This window comes from Vanellus vanellus (genome assembly GCF_965231255.1).
Source record: "Vanellus vanellus genome assembly, chromosome: 2".
Classification (NCBI taxonomy): domain Eukaryota; kingdom Metazoa; phylum Chordata; class Aves; order Charadriiformes; family Charadriidae; genus Vanellus; species Vanellus vanellus.
In genome coordinates, this window is record NC_138906.1 from 18,568,876 (window position 1) to 18,589,114 (window position 20,239).

At 42.6% G+C, this 20,239-nt stretch overlaps 1 protein-coding gene across 1 annotated transcript in view; it reads left to right on the plus strand.

Annotated features, from left to right (window-relative positions):
* MKX (mohawk homeobox) overlaps positions 1-12,339 on the plus strand; it is a gene marked incomplete at both ends in the record, with an annotated part of 45,545 nt that extends 33,206 nt beyond the window's left edge. Inside the window, 2 exons of the mRNA XM_082479440.1 lie at positions 12,010-12,043; positions 12,153-12,339. Coding sequence (XP_082335566.1) covers positions 12,010-12,043; positions 12,153-12,339 — 221 coding nt within the window. The remainder of the gene's footprint in view (positions 1-12,009; positions 12,044-12,152) is intronic.
* Between the last annotated feature and the right edge of the window lie 7,900 nt (positions 12,340-20,239).

Here is a 20,239-nt window from a genome sequence, read left to right on the forward strand (position 1 = left end):
ATAATACACTTTTCCCCTGTGGTAATAATACATTGTGCTTCAATAATTTGTCATTTTATTAGTACAAAGGCATGGATTACTTTTTATCGCTCATTATTTGAAAGATATGTGTTATTACTGTCACAATTATTATTACTACTCTTTTTGGGGTAGTTGCTATTTAAGTATAGTTTCCAGTGGCCAGTGTAGCTTTTTCAGGTGAGAGCTGTTTGCAGTGATCTCAGAGAATCGGCATCTTCACTCAGAGAAACAGCCTGGGCATATTGCCCGTGGTTCGGATACTCTATTTGAAAGCAAATCTGTTTGGCTTGAAATGTTGTGGCTTAGGGTGCTTTACAGCTCAGCAACTGCGCCTTTGCGAACTGCTCTTCCTGGGATGAATGGCAGAGGGTTTGAATACGCCTCGTTGTTATGTGGTGTGTCCCACGGTTAGAGGAGCCGAACGGAGCAGTAATAATCTCTGCAGCATCACGGACTGAGTTTTACAGAGGCCCCAAGATTCATGCAATTGTCCTATACCAAGAACTGCAAGCAGTATATCAAGGTCAGGATGAGCTAGTAAGCCCTGTCTCTCTGCAGCAATGTTCGCTACAGTATAGGCCCATTAGTGTGGCATAGCACTGCTGTCACGGCTCAGGCAGTGTGCCGTGCCACGTGGATGCACGCTGCCCCGCTACGTGGTGCGCCTTCACTCAGGCGTGCCTCAGTGTCTGAGACGTCTGAATTCGGTCCCGCGTTGTTATCAGTTGACGATGCTTCCCCGCTGGTTTCTTGAAACTCACTGTCTCCAAAAGCAGCAGTGTGCGCTGAATAACAAACCCCTTCACATTCAGACTCTTCAGGTTTGGGAGCGGAGCCAACATTCTTGAAGAATGATTTAGTGGCCAATAAACATCTGCAAAGTCTGTAAGACTGTCAGAAGCAGTAACATTGAAAGTAAAGATCATATCAGTAGCAATTCCCCTGTCCTGACAAGGCGTTCACTGCAAATATTTGTTCAGTCATCCTTGCTCTCATTCCCGTTATCACAGACAGTTTTGCATGTTTTGCCAAAAGAGCAATTCCATCTTCTTCCACGAAGCTGTTCACATCCAAGGCCTTTGCAACGTTAAATACCGGCCTACTACTGTTTCAGGACCTCCCACACGTGCTCCTTTGGTTTGCAGGAGCCTCATCTGTCTTACGCAAAGGCTCGGCTGTGAAGGGCTCTTACAACTTTCAGTTAGTGAGCATCTGCAGTCTTAAGGCTGTGCCGCTCCTTGAGGATTCAAGCTCAGTCTGGCTGATTTATTACACTGCACCAATCTTCATGATAACCGGGAGAGTCTTTGAGCTCTTCTAAGTGCGATTCTCCTGCTGAGCCATTGAAATTGCACTGTGCTAGGACTCAAACCATTTGTAAATACAAAATTGTGTTTGGAGAAGAAAGACGTGTTTCTGCTTCCTCTAAACATCTTGGCAAGTGGGTACATCTTCCTGAATAATTCTGGGCAGGCAATTCTTCTGCTCCAAAAGCCTTCCCCCTTTTGCCTGGTTTGCTGCACTCTCACTTGCCTGGTGAATAGGAAAACTGAAAACACAGCCCTTCTTGAGATACCTCCCAGTTTACTAGAATCTCTGAGGGCCTGTTCAGAAGGTGTCTGGGAATATTTAGTTTGGGGAAGAAATCCTGTAATGGAAATAATAACAGTGCAAGTTGTGGTGAGCAGGAACATGAAGACTGTAGTAGCTTCACAAAGGAAAGCAAAGGGAGCAGAGCTAAAAACCTGACTCAGAATAAATGCAATCAAACACAAAAATATTTTTTGTGCAACTGGAGGTGAGAATAATCTACAGGCAGCCATTCCCCCTGTAGCTCACTCAGCAACGTTTCTCTCTGCTGGTTATTCTGCATACAGTGGGGGAGGTGTGTGACTATAGCTTTCTGCGTAGGTTCCTGTAATTCCTCGGGATGCTAAATAAAGGGGTACCCATCACATTTCTAGCTAGATTGCGAAAGAGATACTTTTCTGATGTATGTGAGCTGGCCCAGTTTGAAAGAAGCCTTAAAACCCATCTCGTGTCCTCACTGGGTGCTTTTTGCCACTTCTCTACCAGCGAAATACTAACCTGAAAGCAGCTGAGCATCTCTGAGGACAGGATGATTAATTTTGTGATGTGTTGTTCAGTGCCATTTGATGTACTACATCTGTTCCTTCACAAACTTTAATAAAGTTGTTTTCCTAAGTCTTCTGCAGGATTTCACAGATGAGGAACTGAGGCACTGAACAATGGCCATTTGAAGTAATTTTAGATACCCAAGACCTTGTGGATGCTCATGATTTCATGGCTCTCTATACATTCAAAGCACAGCTCTTGTTGACCTCATTTGCACCTGCGAGTGCTCAGGACTGCTGAAGACAAGAGCCCGGGCTCTCGAGTCGGGGTCCAGAGACTGGGGAATGCACTGTGGCATCTGTGAAAAGGTTGGTTAAAACAGCTCGTCCAGCCCCACACAAACCTGTAGCACAAGCAGAAAGACTGTCAATCACTAACTTGATTTACTTGGCACCGTTAAATCCATCTGACTATCTTTTATCTTCTTGGCATTCCCCTCCCACAACAGCCTCGGACCTGCTGTGCCGTGGCAGTGAGGTTGTGTGATGAAAGGTCTCACCACTGCTCTGAGTTCGGCCTTGCAGCAGGTCCGTCCTGCACCTTCAGGGAGGCAGTGACCACAGAAAATACCACGTGTGATTGTACTGCTGTATCTCACAGTACGCTCAGTGGGAAGGCAGACTGCTTAGGCATTCCCAGCAGATACAGGTATATACATATGAATATGTCTGTATCTCAGGTATATACATATGAATATATCTATATCTCCTTATAGATATAAATAATTTTTAAATTTTCACATGTAATCCCTTGATTTGTAGGATCTTTGTGCAACAGTTGTCTGGGGTTACCATGAGGTTCTTTAGCAGCCTACAGCCGTTTTTACGGCTGTTTGACTGTTGGAGCTCTGTACGGGCTTATGCACTTCCTTACAAGCTGCTTGAATTTTTATGCTTGTGATTGCACAGAGAGCAGTAAGTTCGGGACATAACTTAGGTACCTGGGGTTTAGTATTTGGACGTAAGTATTGTGCACATCCCAGTAACCCATGCAGTGGATGGAAGTACCTATGTTTAAAAAGATCATATTTGTCAGTCACTTCTTTATCTTACAGGCGAGTGAAAGAAACAGTGATTTTCCTCTCCCTGACAGACTTACCCATTCTTTACTCCGTGCTGCTGGCTAAACACACCCTGGAAATCAGTTCTGGCATTCACTTAGAAGTTCCTCCGCTTGCCTGAAAATACAGCACCTTGTAATTTAAATTGCCTTTGTGCAGCACATGCCATGTCTGAGCCCAGTTGGCTCCCAGGGGCAGGAGAGGAGCTGGCTTCTGCCAGCGGGGCCACGGGAACGGGGGGCAAGTTTCCCCGAATTCTGCAGGAGGCTTCTGAAAATATCCTGTGTGCATGCATTCATATCATAACGTTACACCGCATATGTAGGGTCTGCTCCCAAACCCACAGCCAACTAGCATAACAAAATCAGATTTTACTGCTGTAGTGTCAGCCTAGGGTTGAAATACGGCTTTGAAACCCTCCCTTTCACCCCGCTTTTTTAATGAAAAACAATCGGGCTGGAGTGTAATAGTGCTTACCCTGGCTGCATTTGACTTTAGCTTTTTACTTTTAAAGCCTTATTTTAGGCTTTAAGAGCTCCCAATTAAACTTTTTAGATCGAGAGTGAAAGCCTGAACGTGCCTGCCTGCACAACAGCAAGATTCCTGGGTGGGAAAAGGATATTTTTATATTAAAAATAAAGAAAATGAGCACAGTGATATGTTTTCTCCTTCCATGCTCCTTGCTCTTCTTTTCCCTAATGAATCTTCATTTGTCATTTTCTCATTTCCTTTTTTTTAACATCTCCCATGCTCTTTCCTTTATTTCTGTTTTTCCTTCCTCTTCTCCTTTCTCCTCTTTTCTCTATTTCACCCTCCCCTTTCCCTGCTGCCTTAGTTTTCACTGTTAACCCATAACGGTTTGCAGTAGGAGGGCTAACTACTTCATCCTTCCAGTCAGCACAGCACGTGCTGTAAATCCCTTTCTAAATAACACCCAGAAAAAAGAAGCCTAGATCAGATATTTGTTTATCCATTATGAAATGCATGTGGGAGACTATCACCAAGGAATCTGACAACATTACACTGCTAATTACATGCCAACTCAGTGAGGAAAGATTTGATTTCGGTCAGCTTTGCAGCAAAGTTGAAAAGAACATAATACCACATAACCGTCAGTTCGTTAACAACTTGCTTCCAGAACTACACAGCCCTAACTCCCATTATAAACTCTGCTAAATTCTGGCTAAGGAAACAAGTCTCACACAGTGCCCTGCATCTCACCAAGGAGAACACACTGTCACTGGTCATGGGGAATTTAGAGCCGGCCGTGACAGCCCGAACAATGAAGTGATTTACACCAGGTTTGTATCTAGTTTGCTAACTCATAAATTCTTACGTGCAGGTGCATAGCCCAAGACTGTAAGACAATTTGCACCATGCCTACTATTATGTGGGGCTTTCAGTGCAGTTATTAATGCAAATGTTAATATAGACCTGCAAACTCAATTCTCTTTTATGGTTTATAAAATACACCTATCCCAGTCTCTGTGGGCATGTACACTCATTTTATAAAAATCACATGTATTAAAATGTAACTAGATGCCTCCTCCCAGTTCAGCAGGCTCCAGGCTGCACAGGGAAGAAAAAATCTTCAAGTTCCCAGGTACTCAGGAAAAAAAATTGAGTGGTAGCAGTCCCTCACAGTTAAAGCTTATATCTGACTTTTTGGTGCAAGAAGCAAATTTCAAAGAAAGATTTCGCTGTAAAGGCTTGCTCTGAGGTGTGATGGCAAAGGCATATTTCCAACATTGGCGAGACCCAACCTATGGGTCTTAACAGAAGAGGTTAGACCAGGGCTAAAGCTGGTCCTGGAAAAAAAACACTGGGAGAACAGGGGAAAATATTCACTGTAGCTGTCACTGTGAACATAAATTGTTATTATGCAGTTTGTTCATCTGAAAGGACGTAACAGCTGATGAGAGTTCAGTTCTCATGCTTGGTGTCACTGTGAAGCCAAAGGAGTGAGGTAACAGGGTTGTGGGGGTGACTTCATTACAAGCCGCGCCGTAACCTCCTCCTGGAAGAAAGAGAGAGCAGAGGTAAATGACAGCTTTGCTGAAAAGGAGTTTTCTCTAGAGCCTGGGCCCAGACCTCGTTCCTGCAAGTTTCCGACAGATTTCCTTCTCCCACCCAACAATAGGACATGGTAATAAGTCTTTGTCAGTAGAAATCCGGTACCCCCTGAGATTGGAACAGCTGTGGTTGGTATCACACGTGCTCCCAGGTCGCAGTGCCTTGCTGTGTCTGCAGCCTCAGGTCGTCCAAAACTGGAGCAGGGACTTCAGTCCTTCCACCAAAAGGCTCTGCTGCATAAGCACTTGCCAGCCCCAGCTGGGCAGTTTCATGTGGACCTGCCCAGTCCAGGACCTGCTCCGGGCAGGAGTGGCTTCACGAGGGACAACGCTGGGTAGATCCCGTGTGGAGGCAGCCCAGGTTCAGCAGGAGGTCAGCCACCAGGGCGAGTTTGGGGAACATTTCTGTAGGGGTCTCTGTGGTTTAGAGTTTCTTCCAGCTTTCCTGTCTGTGCTTCTCCATAATTCATCCTTAATAGGTCTGATGTCCCTGAGGAAGGCTGGGAGGATGGTGCAAAGGGAAAAGGGGTTTAAGAGTTGCTGTGCTAGATCGAATGAGTCCTGTCTGTGTCTAGGGAGCCTTTGGTAGTGTGGGTCTCTGGCTGAGCAGTATCTGCATTCAGAAACTCATTTGTCTGTTCACATCAGGCTCAAAATGGGAGCACTACAAGTGTAAGCATGGGAAGGCCAGCTCCTGCCTTGTCCAATTTGAGATGGAAGAGGTGAGGCTTGCTGTGTTTGGGTTTTTCAAAAGGTGCTACAGTCTTTGTACCAAGATTAAATGATATTTCTTGTAAGAGGAAAGGGCCTGGCCTGGTGCTCTGGACTACAGTTTCCCCTCCCTTGCACTGCGGAGCAGTCTGTGCTAAGCCACCTTCCCGCCCCAGATGTGGGTAAACGTTAGTGATGTAGTGTGATTCATGGTTTAGTTTGGGATCCTTTGGGAGGAAAGGAGCTGTGTCAACGCAGAAGAGTACAGGAATATTAACTCCAGTTAACCCAATTTTGTTCTTGGAGAACCAGAGGTCTGAAAGTCGTATGTGCCCTGAAGTTGTGGTTTGGAAAATACTGCAGTCAAGGTGTGTGTGTGTGTGTGTGTGTGTGTGTGTGACCTACAGAAATACCTCATCTCACCACTAATTTACTCACACATGTAAACTTCATTTTTCATTCAGCTGCCCCAATTTATTTCCTGTTCCTCCCTCGTTTTCCTCCTCTTGCTTGTTTTGAAAATGCTGGTCAACACATGTTAAGCCAGAGTCTCCAAAACCAACAAAAGAAAGTTCAGGAGAGGCAGAGAGAGAAACAGCTGAATAACATTGCCAATTTTAAAATGAAGATAAGTTATACGGGACCTTTTACTGAACCAACAAATATTTTATAGTGTTCACCATTTGGGGCCAGCAGTTCTTTTTTCCCCTCCATTTTGAGCAAGAATAGAAGGTGTGTAATTCGTCAGGAATCTGTACACGTTTAAGTAGCTTCAAGAAATATGACGGTCATGTGGGACTGACCTACTGTGCCTTGACTTCCATGTCCATTCTTTCCCCACTACATAATGTTCTGTACTCTTTCCTCTCTGTCTCGTTCCCTCATTCACACATTCTCTCCCCTGTTGGTTTCAAGCCATCTTTGCTTTGTCAGTGTTACCTGATAACACAAAGCAGGGGTTTAAGCCAGTTGTTGCGGTTCGGCTTGAGCTGTATATAACACGGAGCGGGGGAGCAACGTGGATGCTTCTTGGTCCTACGTAAGTGGTCGGTCTTTCCTTTGCTGTTCCCGGCAGCGCCTTTAGGTAAAGTCAGTTCATCACCACACACGTGTGATATTCTTAGGTCAGAATTCTCAGATCCAAAGAATAAAACGTAACTGTAATTAACATTACTTAGCATACCCCCAAAGTCATCCAAGTATATAAAAGTTACTAGTCTGGACTCGGCAAACGGTAAGGGTCTGAATTGTTCTGAAATATTTGAATGTGCCACAAGCACCACGTAGCCAGAGAGTCTTTGTATGTTGTAAATTGGAGTAGACATATGTGCTACGGCTTTTATGCTCTGGCTTTCTTCTCTAATACTGGATGCAGTATGTAAAAGGGCACTGTGTATGTACTTGGATGTGTATCTTCGTGTGAATTATTTGTATATTATTTTGACAACAGTCAGGTGTAAAGGCAATGTACTGGAGTGATGCTGTTGTCCAGTTCAAGGATGGTTTGCCTGCAAGAACCCTGGGGTTTATTTTCTCCAGGTGGGCCTTTCTGATAGCAGAAGAACAAAAGAAAACATTTTAAATGTAGGAGAATCCTGGAAAATTCTGCTCTGAAATGCATTTGAAATGGTGAAAGTATTACCTAGGCATGTTGTCTTTGGATTTCTGAGACTCATTTCCATCTCTGCTAAAACGGGACTACAGGCTACCTTGCAAGAGAGTTGTCAGGATCAGCCAGTGAATATTTATGAAGAAATTTCATGGTGAAAAAAAATAATATATGCTACATATATTATTAATAATTATGTGAGTCCTGAAAAACACCATACTCTATCACAAAGCTGGTATTGTCCAGTGACTACACTCTTGGCACTGCATACTACAGTAAACTGTATACTGAAAACTCATACTAATGGAAAAGTATACAGGATTCCATTGGTAAGTGATTTATAGTGACTTCCTATTATAAACAAGAGGGAACAAATATCCTGCCTTGCTGGTTTCTTTGGATGGGTGGTGAGAGCAGAATGAGACATTCCTGGCCAGACAAAAGCTGATTCTCTGAATGCTTGCAACTGGGAGCAGAACGAAGCACCAGAAAGTGAGGTATAAATGACAATCCCTAATTATAAATGATTGAGTTTCCATTTTCATACTGCTTAAAACTTTCCAGTTGTAGAGCAAACGACCACTGTTTTAAGTGATTTCCAAACTTGTAACAAAAAGCTGTTTCTGATGTTTAATATTAAATAGGCTTACTATAGATCTCAATATATGCTGAAAGCCTACCAACATCCTTTCACAAGAAGCACATTGCTTTCTGAGATAGAACAAACCACCTCAGCAGCAGCTTCTTTTTGGGTCTCAATTAATAAATATGCTATTGAGCACAACTGTAGTTTGTTTAGGAAAGATATTTGTGCTGGCCAGTGGTATGCTGTTGATAAACTTCAGTGTACACCCTATCAAATAAGTCTTGGGAACAGCATGGAATATAATAATGCATCAGCATTGGCTTTCTCTGGAGTCACTTGTCTTGATCTAAGCTTGGCAAGTCTGTCTTGATCCAACTAGTGAGAGGACCACACTTCTTTGGGAGACAACAGATGTTGCTGCCACCAAAGGCATGTTAGATTAAAGTTAACAACAGCGCTTGGAGAGGGCAGCTATGGTGCATCCTTGGTACCTTGCGTAAAGTGCTGCCCTCTCATGTAGTGAGAGAGGGCTCATGAGTGAAGTGAGAGGTCTGCCCATCAGCACCTGCTCTGGGGTGCGTCCTTAGCTGAGGCTACTTGGTGAGATTCAGTATGCTGCATCATTTTTCCATTCCTTCCGTCGCCATTTCCAGAGATGATACCCAGTCGCAGTGCCATTTCCTCATTGCCTCAGAGAAGAAATCTAGGAACATGTGGTGAAATGGTCAAGAAACCGAACACTTTCCATATTGAGAATGCTGTTCTTTGGTTATATTCATGAAGCAGTCTCACCAAAATGTTACTTCTACAGTTGAAATATACTTTGCAATTGTTGCGCAGGTATGTCAAATACCAAAAGCTTTAATTATCAAAAGCTTTAATTAGTAGGCAGGGGTAGAGCAGGTAGATTGCAAAAGATGAAGAAAAAGCAAAATGTTGGCAAGATTCACCTTTTTTTTTAAACTTCATAAAATGTTGTCATCTACATTCCCTCTCTTGTCAGTGAAGAGCCAGACATGGCCAGACTGCAATTCTTCCAGGCTGAGCTAAGCAGTTAAGGCTGTAGTTACACCGCCAGTTTAATCTCCAAAGCAGAGGTATGGTCCTCCCCTCATCCAGCTCAAAGCATATCCACATGGATGATAATGCTGCCCAAAGGGAAACAGTGGGAGGAGGTGGCCATGGAAGAGGGCTTCGCGATCTGGTTTTGCAGCAGCACCTGGGGATGTTGGACTGCAGCATTAGTCAGGTGGGCTGAAACCCCTTCTTGGAGCACAACTCTGTTATTTGTGAATGGAGTCTGGACAACTAGCCTAGATAAATACATGACTTAGATGGCAGGTTCATGGCAAGTGAGGCGAACCCTGCTCTTCCTTTTGAGTTGGATCAAGTTGGTTTGGTTGGCAAGATGTCAAGGAGAGTGTGGCAAATGGTCTTTGTCTCTCTCAATGTGGTTATCCCCATCCAAAAAAAAGGTAGTAATACTTAATTGCTTAACTAAGGGCTGTTCAGACAGATGTAAGCTGCTTGGATGCCATGGTAGTGCAAATGGAGATATGCTGTCAGAGGTTTGGTATAGCAGAAAAGGATTTTTGGCAAGAAAAGCAGGGCCTGTGCTTTGAAATGATGGATTTTCAGACTTCGTTGTACTAACATGCTTTTACAGCAGTTATTAGCAAGAGCTTTTGCAAATTATCAGTGATGGTTTTATTGTAACCCAGTTTCGAGTTTCTTTGACATAAATTACTTGTTTGAAAAAACGTAAAATCTGAATGGAATAAAAAAAGACTTGTAATTCAGGAAAAATCTTCAGCAAAGTTAAAGAATGGGTAGCTTTTTGCTTCTGGATTGTATTTCTTAGCTTCTATATACCATGGGCAAGCCGCTTTCTTTTAGAGCTGGCTGAACACCAGTAAAAAATATTTGCAAATACTCCTTCAAATAAACGCTGGAATTGGAATGTGTGTCACCATTCACACCTACTTTCCTCAGAAGTTTGTACAAGCAATTTTTTTGTTCATAGGAAATATTTTCCAACAGCAAAAGAAACTGACAGATGCTTGAGAGAGGTGTATTTATATCCAGGTTTGCTCTGGCAACGACATTCTCTATTACTTGCCATTTCCATTTCTATACCTACTGACCTATTCAGTCCTAAACCTCCTCTTTAAAATTGTCTTTATTATTTAAAAAAAAAAATGAAGTGGGGCTGAAAAATTACTTGTAGTCAAGTACAGCATGAAGGAGACTTTTGGTGTCATTCAGTACCTCACTCTGGATCAAATGGTTTCTTTTTTTGTTGGTTCCTTCTCCTCTGTATAGGTTGAACTTGCCCCTCTTGAATCCCATTCAAACACTGATCTAGGAGAGCTTAAGAGATACTGATTTAAGATGTGCTCTTTTGGAACAAAATGTAAACCTTGGTCACTTTTTGGACAGTTATTTATAAAGCTGTTTTGCGGATGGAGGCCTGCTAAATCAAACAGTTTGGCAAACGTCTGACCCCTGAAATTACAGCTGTTCTCACTACATTTCTTTGGTGAGACTGTGGTCTTCAGTGGTCACCTCCAAGTGCTGGGGATTGCGGCTGGGCTGAGTTGTTCGACGCGGGTTGGCTGTATGAGAAAATGGTCTGCTGGTCGGTGGTGGGCAAAGCCGCTCGCAAGTGGAGAGCTACCAAGGGTTGCAATGTGCTTTGAGACCTATTCCACCGGAAGCTCTGTTTAAAGAAAAGATCAGCTTTTAATTAATAATCTAATGGAAATCTAGCAATAAGGTTGATTTTTAGTTGGGAATCTAGTCTCACAAGGAGGTGTGTTACTTTATGAGATTTATGCTGCGTTTAGGGGCTTCTCGAGTCCTGTAGCCATTAGTTCTCATGCCGTTGCTGTTTCTTTTGTTTGACTCATTCTCCATAGGTATTGCAGTTAGGCACGGCTTCTCGCTCCTCTATAATGCGTTTCTGTGTCAGGATAGCAAGCCCACTGAATAAAGCTTATACATTTCTGCCTGGTAAATATTTCTGGCTTCTCTGCAACGTGAGGACTTAATGAATGAACAAATGTGACTCTTGATGGGAAAGTGTAGCTTGTGCCTGTGATGCAATTTCATCTTTGAAGGCTGTTAACCAGGTGTGCTTGTTCCTTGTACCCTTCTCAGCCTGCCTCTGTGACTGAGGCGCAGCCTGGGCAAGGGGCGCGTTAAAAACCACACACATCATGTGTGTATGGGTGAAAGTCCTATTTTTAGTGCATACAAGAAGGCATTCACTGAAAGGCAATGAAGCTGATTTTTATTTTTAGCTTTTGCAATTCCTTATGTCCTTGGAATTTATGTTTTGAAAAACTAACTCTATCACCCTGCAAAACGTAGGTGAACCTCAAAGACCAGCTTTATTCTCACTATTGCCAAAATAACCAAAATACTTTTTCCCCGACAGGGCTGGTGTGGGATGCGCCGGGCAGGGTTTAGCACTGGTTCTGCCAGCGTGGCTCTGGTGAGGCTCAGTGAAGTTCTGCCTCACCAAAGCCTATTCCTGTAAGATCATGTCTCGGGAAGGTCCCCACAGTTGAAATTTCCCCACAGCATTTTTTTTTTGACGTGTGCCCTGCTCTGAACTTGGTGTAGATTTCTCCAGGCAGACGCTTGTGTGAAGCAGACCCTTTAGATGTGTCCAAACAGAAATTTTATTTGGAAATCTGGTATCAATTTTGAAATGAATCTTGGGTTATTTTTCCATGTGCCTATTCCATGAACTTGCTTGTTTTAAAAACTATTAAAAGAAAAGAGACATCAATTTTTTTTCTGTTTTCAGAAACTCTGGAGAATGGACCAAATAAGTGTGAAAGGTGAGTAAGGGACTTCACAGATTTCCAAAATAATAATTATTATGGTTTTCCTGACATCACCTAGCTATGTAGGCTGCACGTGTAAATATTTGTTATTGCTTGAATCTAGCACAGCTAACAGAAAAGGAACCAGCAAAGATGAAACATACTGGAAGGAGATCAACGCAGCTATGGCCCTAACGAACCTTGCCCAGGGGAAGGATAAACTGCAGGGAACTACCAGCTGCATCATTCAGAAATCATCACATATATCAGAAGTAAAGACTGTTAAAGTGCCATTAGTTCAGCAGTTTTAAGAGATGGGTCCTTTTTCTTTTTCCTATCAAACGGACATTTTCCTCGCAGGATTGGTTTTCAGCAAAATCAGATTCACAGATATGAGGCAAATGTGGAAAATAGGGCCCCTTTTACAGTATGGTCAGTTTAAAAAAATAACGTTCCTTCTGACTCAGACGTTTTCATTGTATTAAATGAAATGTTCAATTGCTTCTATAAAAGGCATGTAAATTATAAAAAAAACTGTTTTTATCAAAACATTAACTTATTTTATGTTAATCAAAGTGCGCATAAGATGTTTGCATTGCTATTACAGTAAGTGCCTTGCTTTCAAAAAATAAGCTATAACGTGGGCATAGTACAACAGTATTATGCCTCAAAATGACAATGCCATAATGCTTAAACTTTGTATATTATTCCAAGTGGGCTTAAGCAGCCTAGGGCTAAACACATTACTGCTGGAAGCCCTGGAGAATTGTGCTTATTTGACTTGTACAAATTGACGAGTCTTAATGAAATTGTTACATCATTTTCTCTCTTTTTAATCAACAGTGTTATAAAAATTGTACAGTATGTTTTGTCAGAGTGACAATGAGGTTGTTATGCATGTTTCTTACCTGTATATGCAGTATATTAAAATACCAAAATCATTCCTTTGAAAAGTGCAATACTCTAGAACACACAAATTTAGGACATAAGTAATTGTTCAGATTATTTTGAACTTATACATATGCTCCCAGCTGTGTTGCTCATTAAAGATTTCTAGTTGAGAAGGTTCTAGCCAGACTAGTTTAAATTCAAGTTGAATTTCTATAATTTCAAAGCTTTGCTAGTGACTTACTGGAGTTTTGATAGAAGTAAAATTGATTTCTTCTTGTACAAAATTAAATCTATAGTGCCATTTATTATTTGCAATGGAGCTCAAAAAAGCTTCCATGGTGAAACTTACTACTTCAATGTGGTTTAAACATTTTTATTTCGTAGGTACTGTGTAAATGAGGACAGTTGATTGACAGTTCACATTTCTGTGAGAAAAAGCTATAATATAAACTATCAAAGCCCAAACTAGAAACACAAATGGGAAATGAAACATTGAAAAATCTCAGCATTTGAGGTGGGAGGGTTTTAAGTAGATACTAAACCATGTATTAAATGTCACGTCTCAAAACTTGACTGCTATTGAGTGTAATGACTAGCATAAAACCAGGTTTATTTTTAAGTTTTATTGGGAGGTGTACAAGTTATTCTGAAGTCATATAACAATAGTCTTAATGAGGTTTACAGTGCTGGAATAAACAGTGGCAAAGTCAAAATCGATTTATACTGAATCAGTTACATAAAACTGGAAAAGAGCTGATTGTTGCTAGGATTTGGATTTTTTCCTGTGGGTGTCCTGTCAGGTTCTTTCCTACTTATCCCTTTCCTTGTTTCTCTTTTTGGTGAGCCATCAATGAACAAGACGAGACTTTAGTCCTGCTCCCACTGAGTTTAATGGCAGAACTCCCACTTCAATGGAAGCAGGACTGTGCTAATGATGAAACTAACTTGCAAGTAGAGGCTGTTCCAGTTGCACTAAAATAGTCAAGATACATTGCAAATATCAGCCTTGGTGTGACTTCTTCGGAAACTTCTTGATGTAACATAACATGTTGTTGGGTTTATTTAGTGTACAATGAAAATGATTTGATATGAAAATATTTTGTACATATATATTTTTACTTTGTTTTCTAAATTGCTGATTTGCATTGACTTAAAGTGCCAAGCAGGAAATGTATGTCATGACTGTATGAACAGTTGAAGTATATGTTTTACTGACTTGCATCATTATATGTCTAAGATTCCATGTCATTAATTTTTGATACTTTACTGGATTTTGACATAATAATGTGAGTTTATAACTAATAGCAGAGAGTTAATACTTCACTTTTGTTCATACTATTATAAGTTATTCTGGTATTAAATATTTTGTGACAATAAATTGATGGTTTTGACAAACTTTTCTGTTAGAAATATTCACAGTGGTTTTGTCTGTATAAAAGACAACAAAATTTGTCATATAAAAAAGGTACTTTTGGGGACTTCTCTGGAGTAAAACTGGAGAAGACAAGCCATTGTATAAACAACTTGTTCATGGTTCTTTTTTTAAATGATCAAAGCACAAAGAATAATCTGTAAAACACATCAAGTGGGTTTTAAATTTAAGAAATACTTGGCATAATTTCTTGTTACCATTTCCTTTAATTTATTTTTTTTTTCTACTGCTGCTTTGGAGTTTTCTGAAAACACAAATTCTAATGAACTATGTGTGTGTCTTTTTTTAAATAACAAAAGTCATGATCAGTGCTGAGCCAACAGCTAATGAAGACTCAATAATTATTTATGATATTGGAAAAACAAACATATTACTATTGCTCTTCTTTGTTTCAACATATGTAACCATTTTAGTAAAATAAATAACTGCAAACAACATATTGCTGGTTTGAATTAAATATTCATTTATCTGTTCTTAGTTATTTGCATGTCTGGTTTCCTATTATAGTTAGGGGTTCTCTATACTGGGATACAAGCATACGGTAGGCAAAGACAAAACAAGAATGCTAGTTTTTGATTAATACACCTTGTGATGCACAGTTATGTGAGGTAGTTTAGCACATCCCTGATGAAAATCGCTGTTCAGCAGATTTAGGCTAATGACAACACGGCATGATGCTTGTAAATCCTCCACATTGGAGGAGTGCAGGGGGAAGCCATAGCTAATCACCATCCTGAGTCACTGGTGAAGGTCCATGACCTGGGAAAGACTTTAGTCGTTTAGGATTTTTTTTGAGTACAGGCTACATTTGCCTGCAGTACCACGTATGGATACAGTCTGGTTGGGGAGCCTTGGTGAAGGAGATACAGTCAGCCCATCTAGAAGCTCAGTGCTCATAGTAATGAAGTGTTACGTCTCCAAACTTTTGTGCCTCAGCAAAGTTCCTCCAGTTGCATGGGAGGGGTGATAACTAAGGTTTTGGTGTGCAATGGGCACTTTAAGGTTTTACCTCCTGCTTACCTGTGAGAGAGATATATATACGCAATGCTGTAACATCTGTGGCCATCCAACATGTCAGTAGAGATTTGGATATTCAGTTCCTGAGGCAATATGAACAGCCTGACTTTTGCTGTTGGGAATGCCTACAAACACCCACATCCTAATGATGCTGAGTTTCTTGTCATCTGCCTTATAACCAAGTCTGACATGAAAAAAACAACTCATTCTGCTCTCACCTCTCTGTCACATCATTTGCAAGAGCTGAGCACTCCCAACCTCTTGTAAAACATTGAAAGTAAGGGGAGCTCCAATTTTGCCAGGTTGCTCCGTAGTTAGAATATATTGGGATCAGGACTGCAGTCTCCTCTTCCAGCATCATACAACAGCTACAACTGATGAGTTACAGTTCTCACTTTGTGGTCTCATGTTCTCAGTTGGTGGCCTAGTGTATAAGTATGTATCCCAGGTGAAGCAGTTTCACCGGGAAGACTGAGAGCAAGACCCAGGACAAGATACAGGCCATTTTGAGGACGTTTGAAAACTTGGTGGGTTAAGTTTTAACTCGGAGTTTGGCAAAGGATGGCAGCTAGACTTGGATGTCCACACACAAGTGCATGAAGTAACCACTGTACTGTGGGTTAGAAGGAGAAGATGGGGAAGGCGGGTTGATAGAACCTCTGTACTGGAAGGAAGAATGGTTTAGCTTAGACTGGAGGAAAGGCTATGTGGTCTTAAACCTGTTTCTGCATTATGGCTTTACTCAGCTAGTTTTTCATTATGTGCCCTGACTTTGATGAACGATGTTTTTATCCACCTAATCTATCCTTCGGTGGAGATCCACAACACCAAATGTGAGATGCTATTACAGGAAGCAGCCTTGATTATAAAAATGATTGGGATCTCTGATAGTCATGAGCCTTTGGAACTCACCGTACTCTTAATGCCCAGAAAGTACTTCTTTATACCCCCTGCAACATCTCCAGCAGTGGGAGAGAGAGTGGGAATCATTCTGTATTTGTCAAAAGGGGACATGCACCAGGGAAAGGAATTTGTGGCTGACTTGGGGATGCTCTGGAGTACCAAGGAACTGCCTCATCTCCTCCTTCACCACAGTGAGTGAATACTGGTGTGAGGAGTCACTCAGGGCCAGCAAGGGCCTTCTGGTAGCGTGCCGGTGGGCACACCACACCCTGCCTACCAAGGCACTGCCAAGCAGCAGAGCTGCAATCACCAAGCACAGACCCTCCTTCAGGAATCCTTCCAGAGGTTTTCAGGCACAGTGGTGCCTCTGTTTCTTCGGGTCTTGAGGAAGCCCTGGGCCATATGCGCCTGCATGGCTTCCAAGGGCTGGAGGAGACAGGTGTATCTTATGGTAAATCCCTTGTGTGGGGTGGAAGATGAAGAGTAAGCATGACTAGTCATCCAGCCTCCCAAAGCTGCAACAAAGCGCCTATAAATTGAGCTCCACCAGGACTATACAAGTCTTAGTCATCATTTCAGCATTCAAAAGAGCACTGAGGACCTCAGAGCAGCCCTGGCAGACCCAGCATCCCAGTACTGCCAGAAGAGAAAAGCAGCTACAACAGCAAAGCTTGTCACTGCTCCTTGGGCTGGGTACTGCCTCAGACACCCACTTACTATGTGGCAAAGGGAAGGGTGCAGCTGTCTTCTATGATAGCTGATTTTCTTACACAGGCCAACTTCTTTTGCTGTGTGATATCACGTTCTGCTATGAAGCCTTCAACTCGAGTTGTGCTTCCACTCAGTCCTTAGCGTGATTACGCTGGCCTGTTACTTGAAGGAAAATGGAGCCTGGACTCGGCACAGACTGAGGACACCAGACCCTCCTGTACTCCATGAGCAGCTCTAAAGCCCAGTGGACACCAATTTAGTGGTCACAGTGACAGCTTCAAGTATGACAGACCCCTGTTTTATTCCTATGTTGCTATGAACAATCTGTGAGACTCTTGGAGAATCAGAAAGAACCTCAAAGGGATCCAGGCTCTTAACCTAACAAATCCAAGAATTTCTGAAGGTCTGTGGCCTAGGCATATTTCCATGGCCAAGTGCAGACAGTTGCATGCCTGCTCTGAGCCAGCTAGACAGAAACATGGTCTAGTTCAGGAACTGGGTAACCAAGTTTGGCATCAAGCCTGAGCTGCTACATCAAGGTTCCCAGAAGAGCATGGACTGGACTCAGCACGGTGTGAATATGTCTGTGCATCTTTTGGATCATTGCTTGCTCTATGCTTGTTCTCTGCCTTCACTTTTCGCAGCAATGTCCTCAAAATTCTCTGTGCTTTGATGCAGCATTTTAAAGAGGACAATAATACTTCTCTACATGGTTGAGCTGTTGTGTGTAGAAGGACACTGATAGTTGGGAGCTGCTCTGGTGAAATACCTACCTAGCCTAGTTAAGTGGAGCAGGAAAGCGAGATGAAGCATGATCATAGAATCATAGAATCATAGAATGGTTTAAGTTGGAAGGGACCTTAAAGATCACCTAGTTCCAACCCCCCCTGCCATGGGCAGGGACACCTCCCACTAGACCAGGTTACTCAAAGCCCCATCCAAACTGGCCTTCAACACCTCCAGGATGGGGCATCCACAGCTTCTCTGGACAACCTGTTCCAGTGTCTCACCATCCTCACAGTAAAGAATTTCTTCATAATATTTAATCCAAATCTACCCTCTTTCAGTTTAAAACCATTACCTCTCGTCTGATTGCTACGCTCCCTGATAAAGAGTCCCTCCCCATCTTTCCTGTAGGCCCCCTTTAGATACTGGAAGGCTGCTATAAGGTGTCCCCAGAGCCTTCTGTTCCCCAGGCTGAACAACCCCAACTCTCCCAGCCAGTCTTCATAGGAGAGGTATTCCAGCCATCTAACCGTCTTCATGGCCCTCCTCTGGACTAACTCCAACAGGTCCGTGTCCTTCTTATGTTGGTTGCCTGAGAGCACTGCTTTGACATGCTGCAAGGGAGGCTACAGGAATCCAGCCTGGGTGTGAGTTCATGTTGTACAAGCTTGATCCCCACTGGCAGCAGAATTGAGACTGAAACCCATGGATTTCACAGTTCTGGGTTGCTGAGCCAGTGTTTAGTTTTGGGCCCCATCTTGAAACTTCTCTTGTTTAACAAAAAGGGAGGAGGTTGGCTAAAATACAAGTACCTTGTAAAAAAAAAGAAGGAAAAAAAAAAGATGTGGAAAAGAGACATGAATGCCTAATGCAACAGAAAAAAAAAAATAATCCCAAACCTCCTTAATGTTGCTGTTATGTCAGCTTGGGTTATTGGCAGTGGAAGTGGTTATTGGCAGCGGAAGTTAGACCTGGCTCGAGGCTAATATAACTCGCGCACCTGACTTTTTAAAAGGAGCTGAGATCTGGTTTCTTTATGGATGGGCTTTTTTTCATTCGTGGTGTTGGTCCCTTCTTCAGATTTCCTTAACTTTCCTTTCAGCCTGTTTTGGACTTGATTCTTCTTCTATCTTTCTTCCTGCCTGAAAAGTCTCCTGTTACATGCAGACAGCAACGGGATCCTTCACGCCAAAGCTCATTCTTCTGTCTTTGCAGTTTCTAGGGCCATATAGGTGAAGGATGTATGATTCAATGAGTTGGTGTTCAGTGACAAAGTCTGGTTTCTCCCTTCTCCGAGCCCAGGGCCAGTGAACATATGAAGTCTCAGGAGTGTGCAATAGAGGCTCTTCAACCAACAGGCTCCACCATCTATCACTTCACTCCTAACTACTACTGCTTTTGGCTATCTTAACTCCCAAAAGGACTGTCAATTTAACCATAACTACCTAAGAACTGCCAAGTCTCATTTTATGAGCTGCTGTTGAGAGTTTAGCTATTTAAGGCTGATTTTAAACAATTTTTATTGGTACTTCGTGGCATGTGCCTGATTTACAGTGCTGTAAATAACCACAAATTAGGGACATTTCTTTCTTTACAGTAAAGGCACATTATCTTGAGCATAAGAAAGATAGTTTGTTGGTGAAGAACTGGAGTGCAGGCCCTCTTCTGCCACAGGCTTCCTGTGTGAGCCCAGGCAAGCCTCATCCTAGGTTTGGTCCATGCAGAGGAGCTGGCTGTCTCCCCTGGGGATGCTCTAAGCACCAGGCAATGTGAGATGAGGATTCCGTCTGAGATGTCCCTCACTGCTCACCCTGCTGCTATGAGGTTCTGAAGATAGGAGAGAGCAGTGCTGTTTTGTATGTGGCACACTCAGTTTGATGCACTTAAGGAACTGTAAGTATCTAATGTTAAGGATAATTTAAAATTGCACCTCGGGCACATGCCCCAGAGCAGGCATCACCTTCTGCAGCACTTCCATCTCTTCACTGACTGCAGCAGGAGAATAAGCTACTAACTGAGACCAGATACCCAAACCTGTCACAGCTAAAGTCAGGGAAGACAAACCACATGCTCAAGAAACAAGACATTAGGTCCTACACCATGAAGAGACCTGGTGGGCTCAGGCCATCACTACCTACCTTCCTTTGCAACGTCAACTGAGGACCACACTGAAGCACTGGGAAAACCTCAACCTAGGAAGGGGAAAATGTGTCTTTCCAGCTTAAAGAAGACTTCTTGCAGTCCAGAAATTTGTGGATGTAGAAGTTCAGGTGTAAGATAAGATGGTTTACTCATGACCATCCCTGTGACTTGGGGATGTTCAGCAAAGCTGTCCGATCTTCCTCCTATTAACTGGTGTGAGGATGAGAACGTTCACTGTCAGGGGTTTTAAGTTCCTTTTTCACACCCTTTTAAGAAATTGTCAGCCAGACCTGAAAACTGTGGAATGTGCTCATCACATTCAGAAGAAATCCAGAAGTCATGCAGCAAAAGACAGCGCTGGACTGTGCTGGCATGGTGGGAGAGGACAG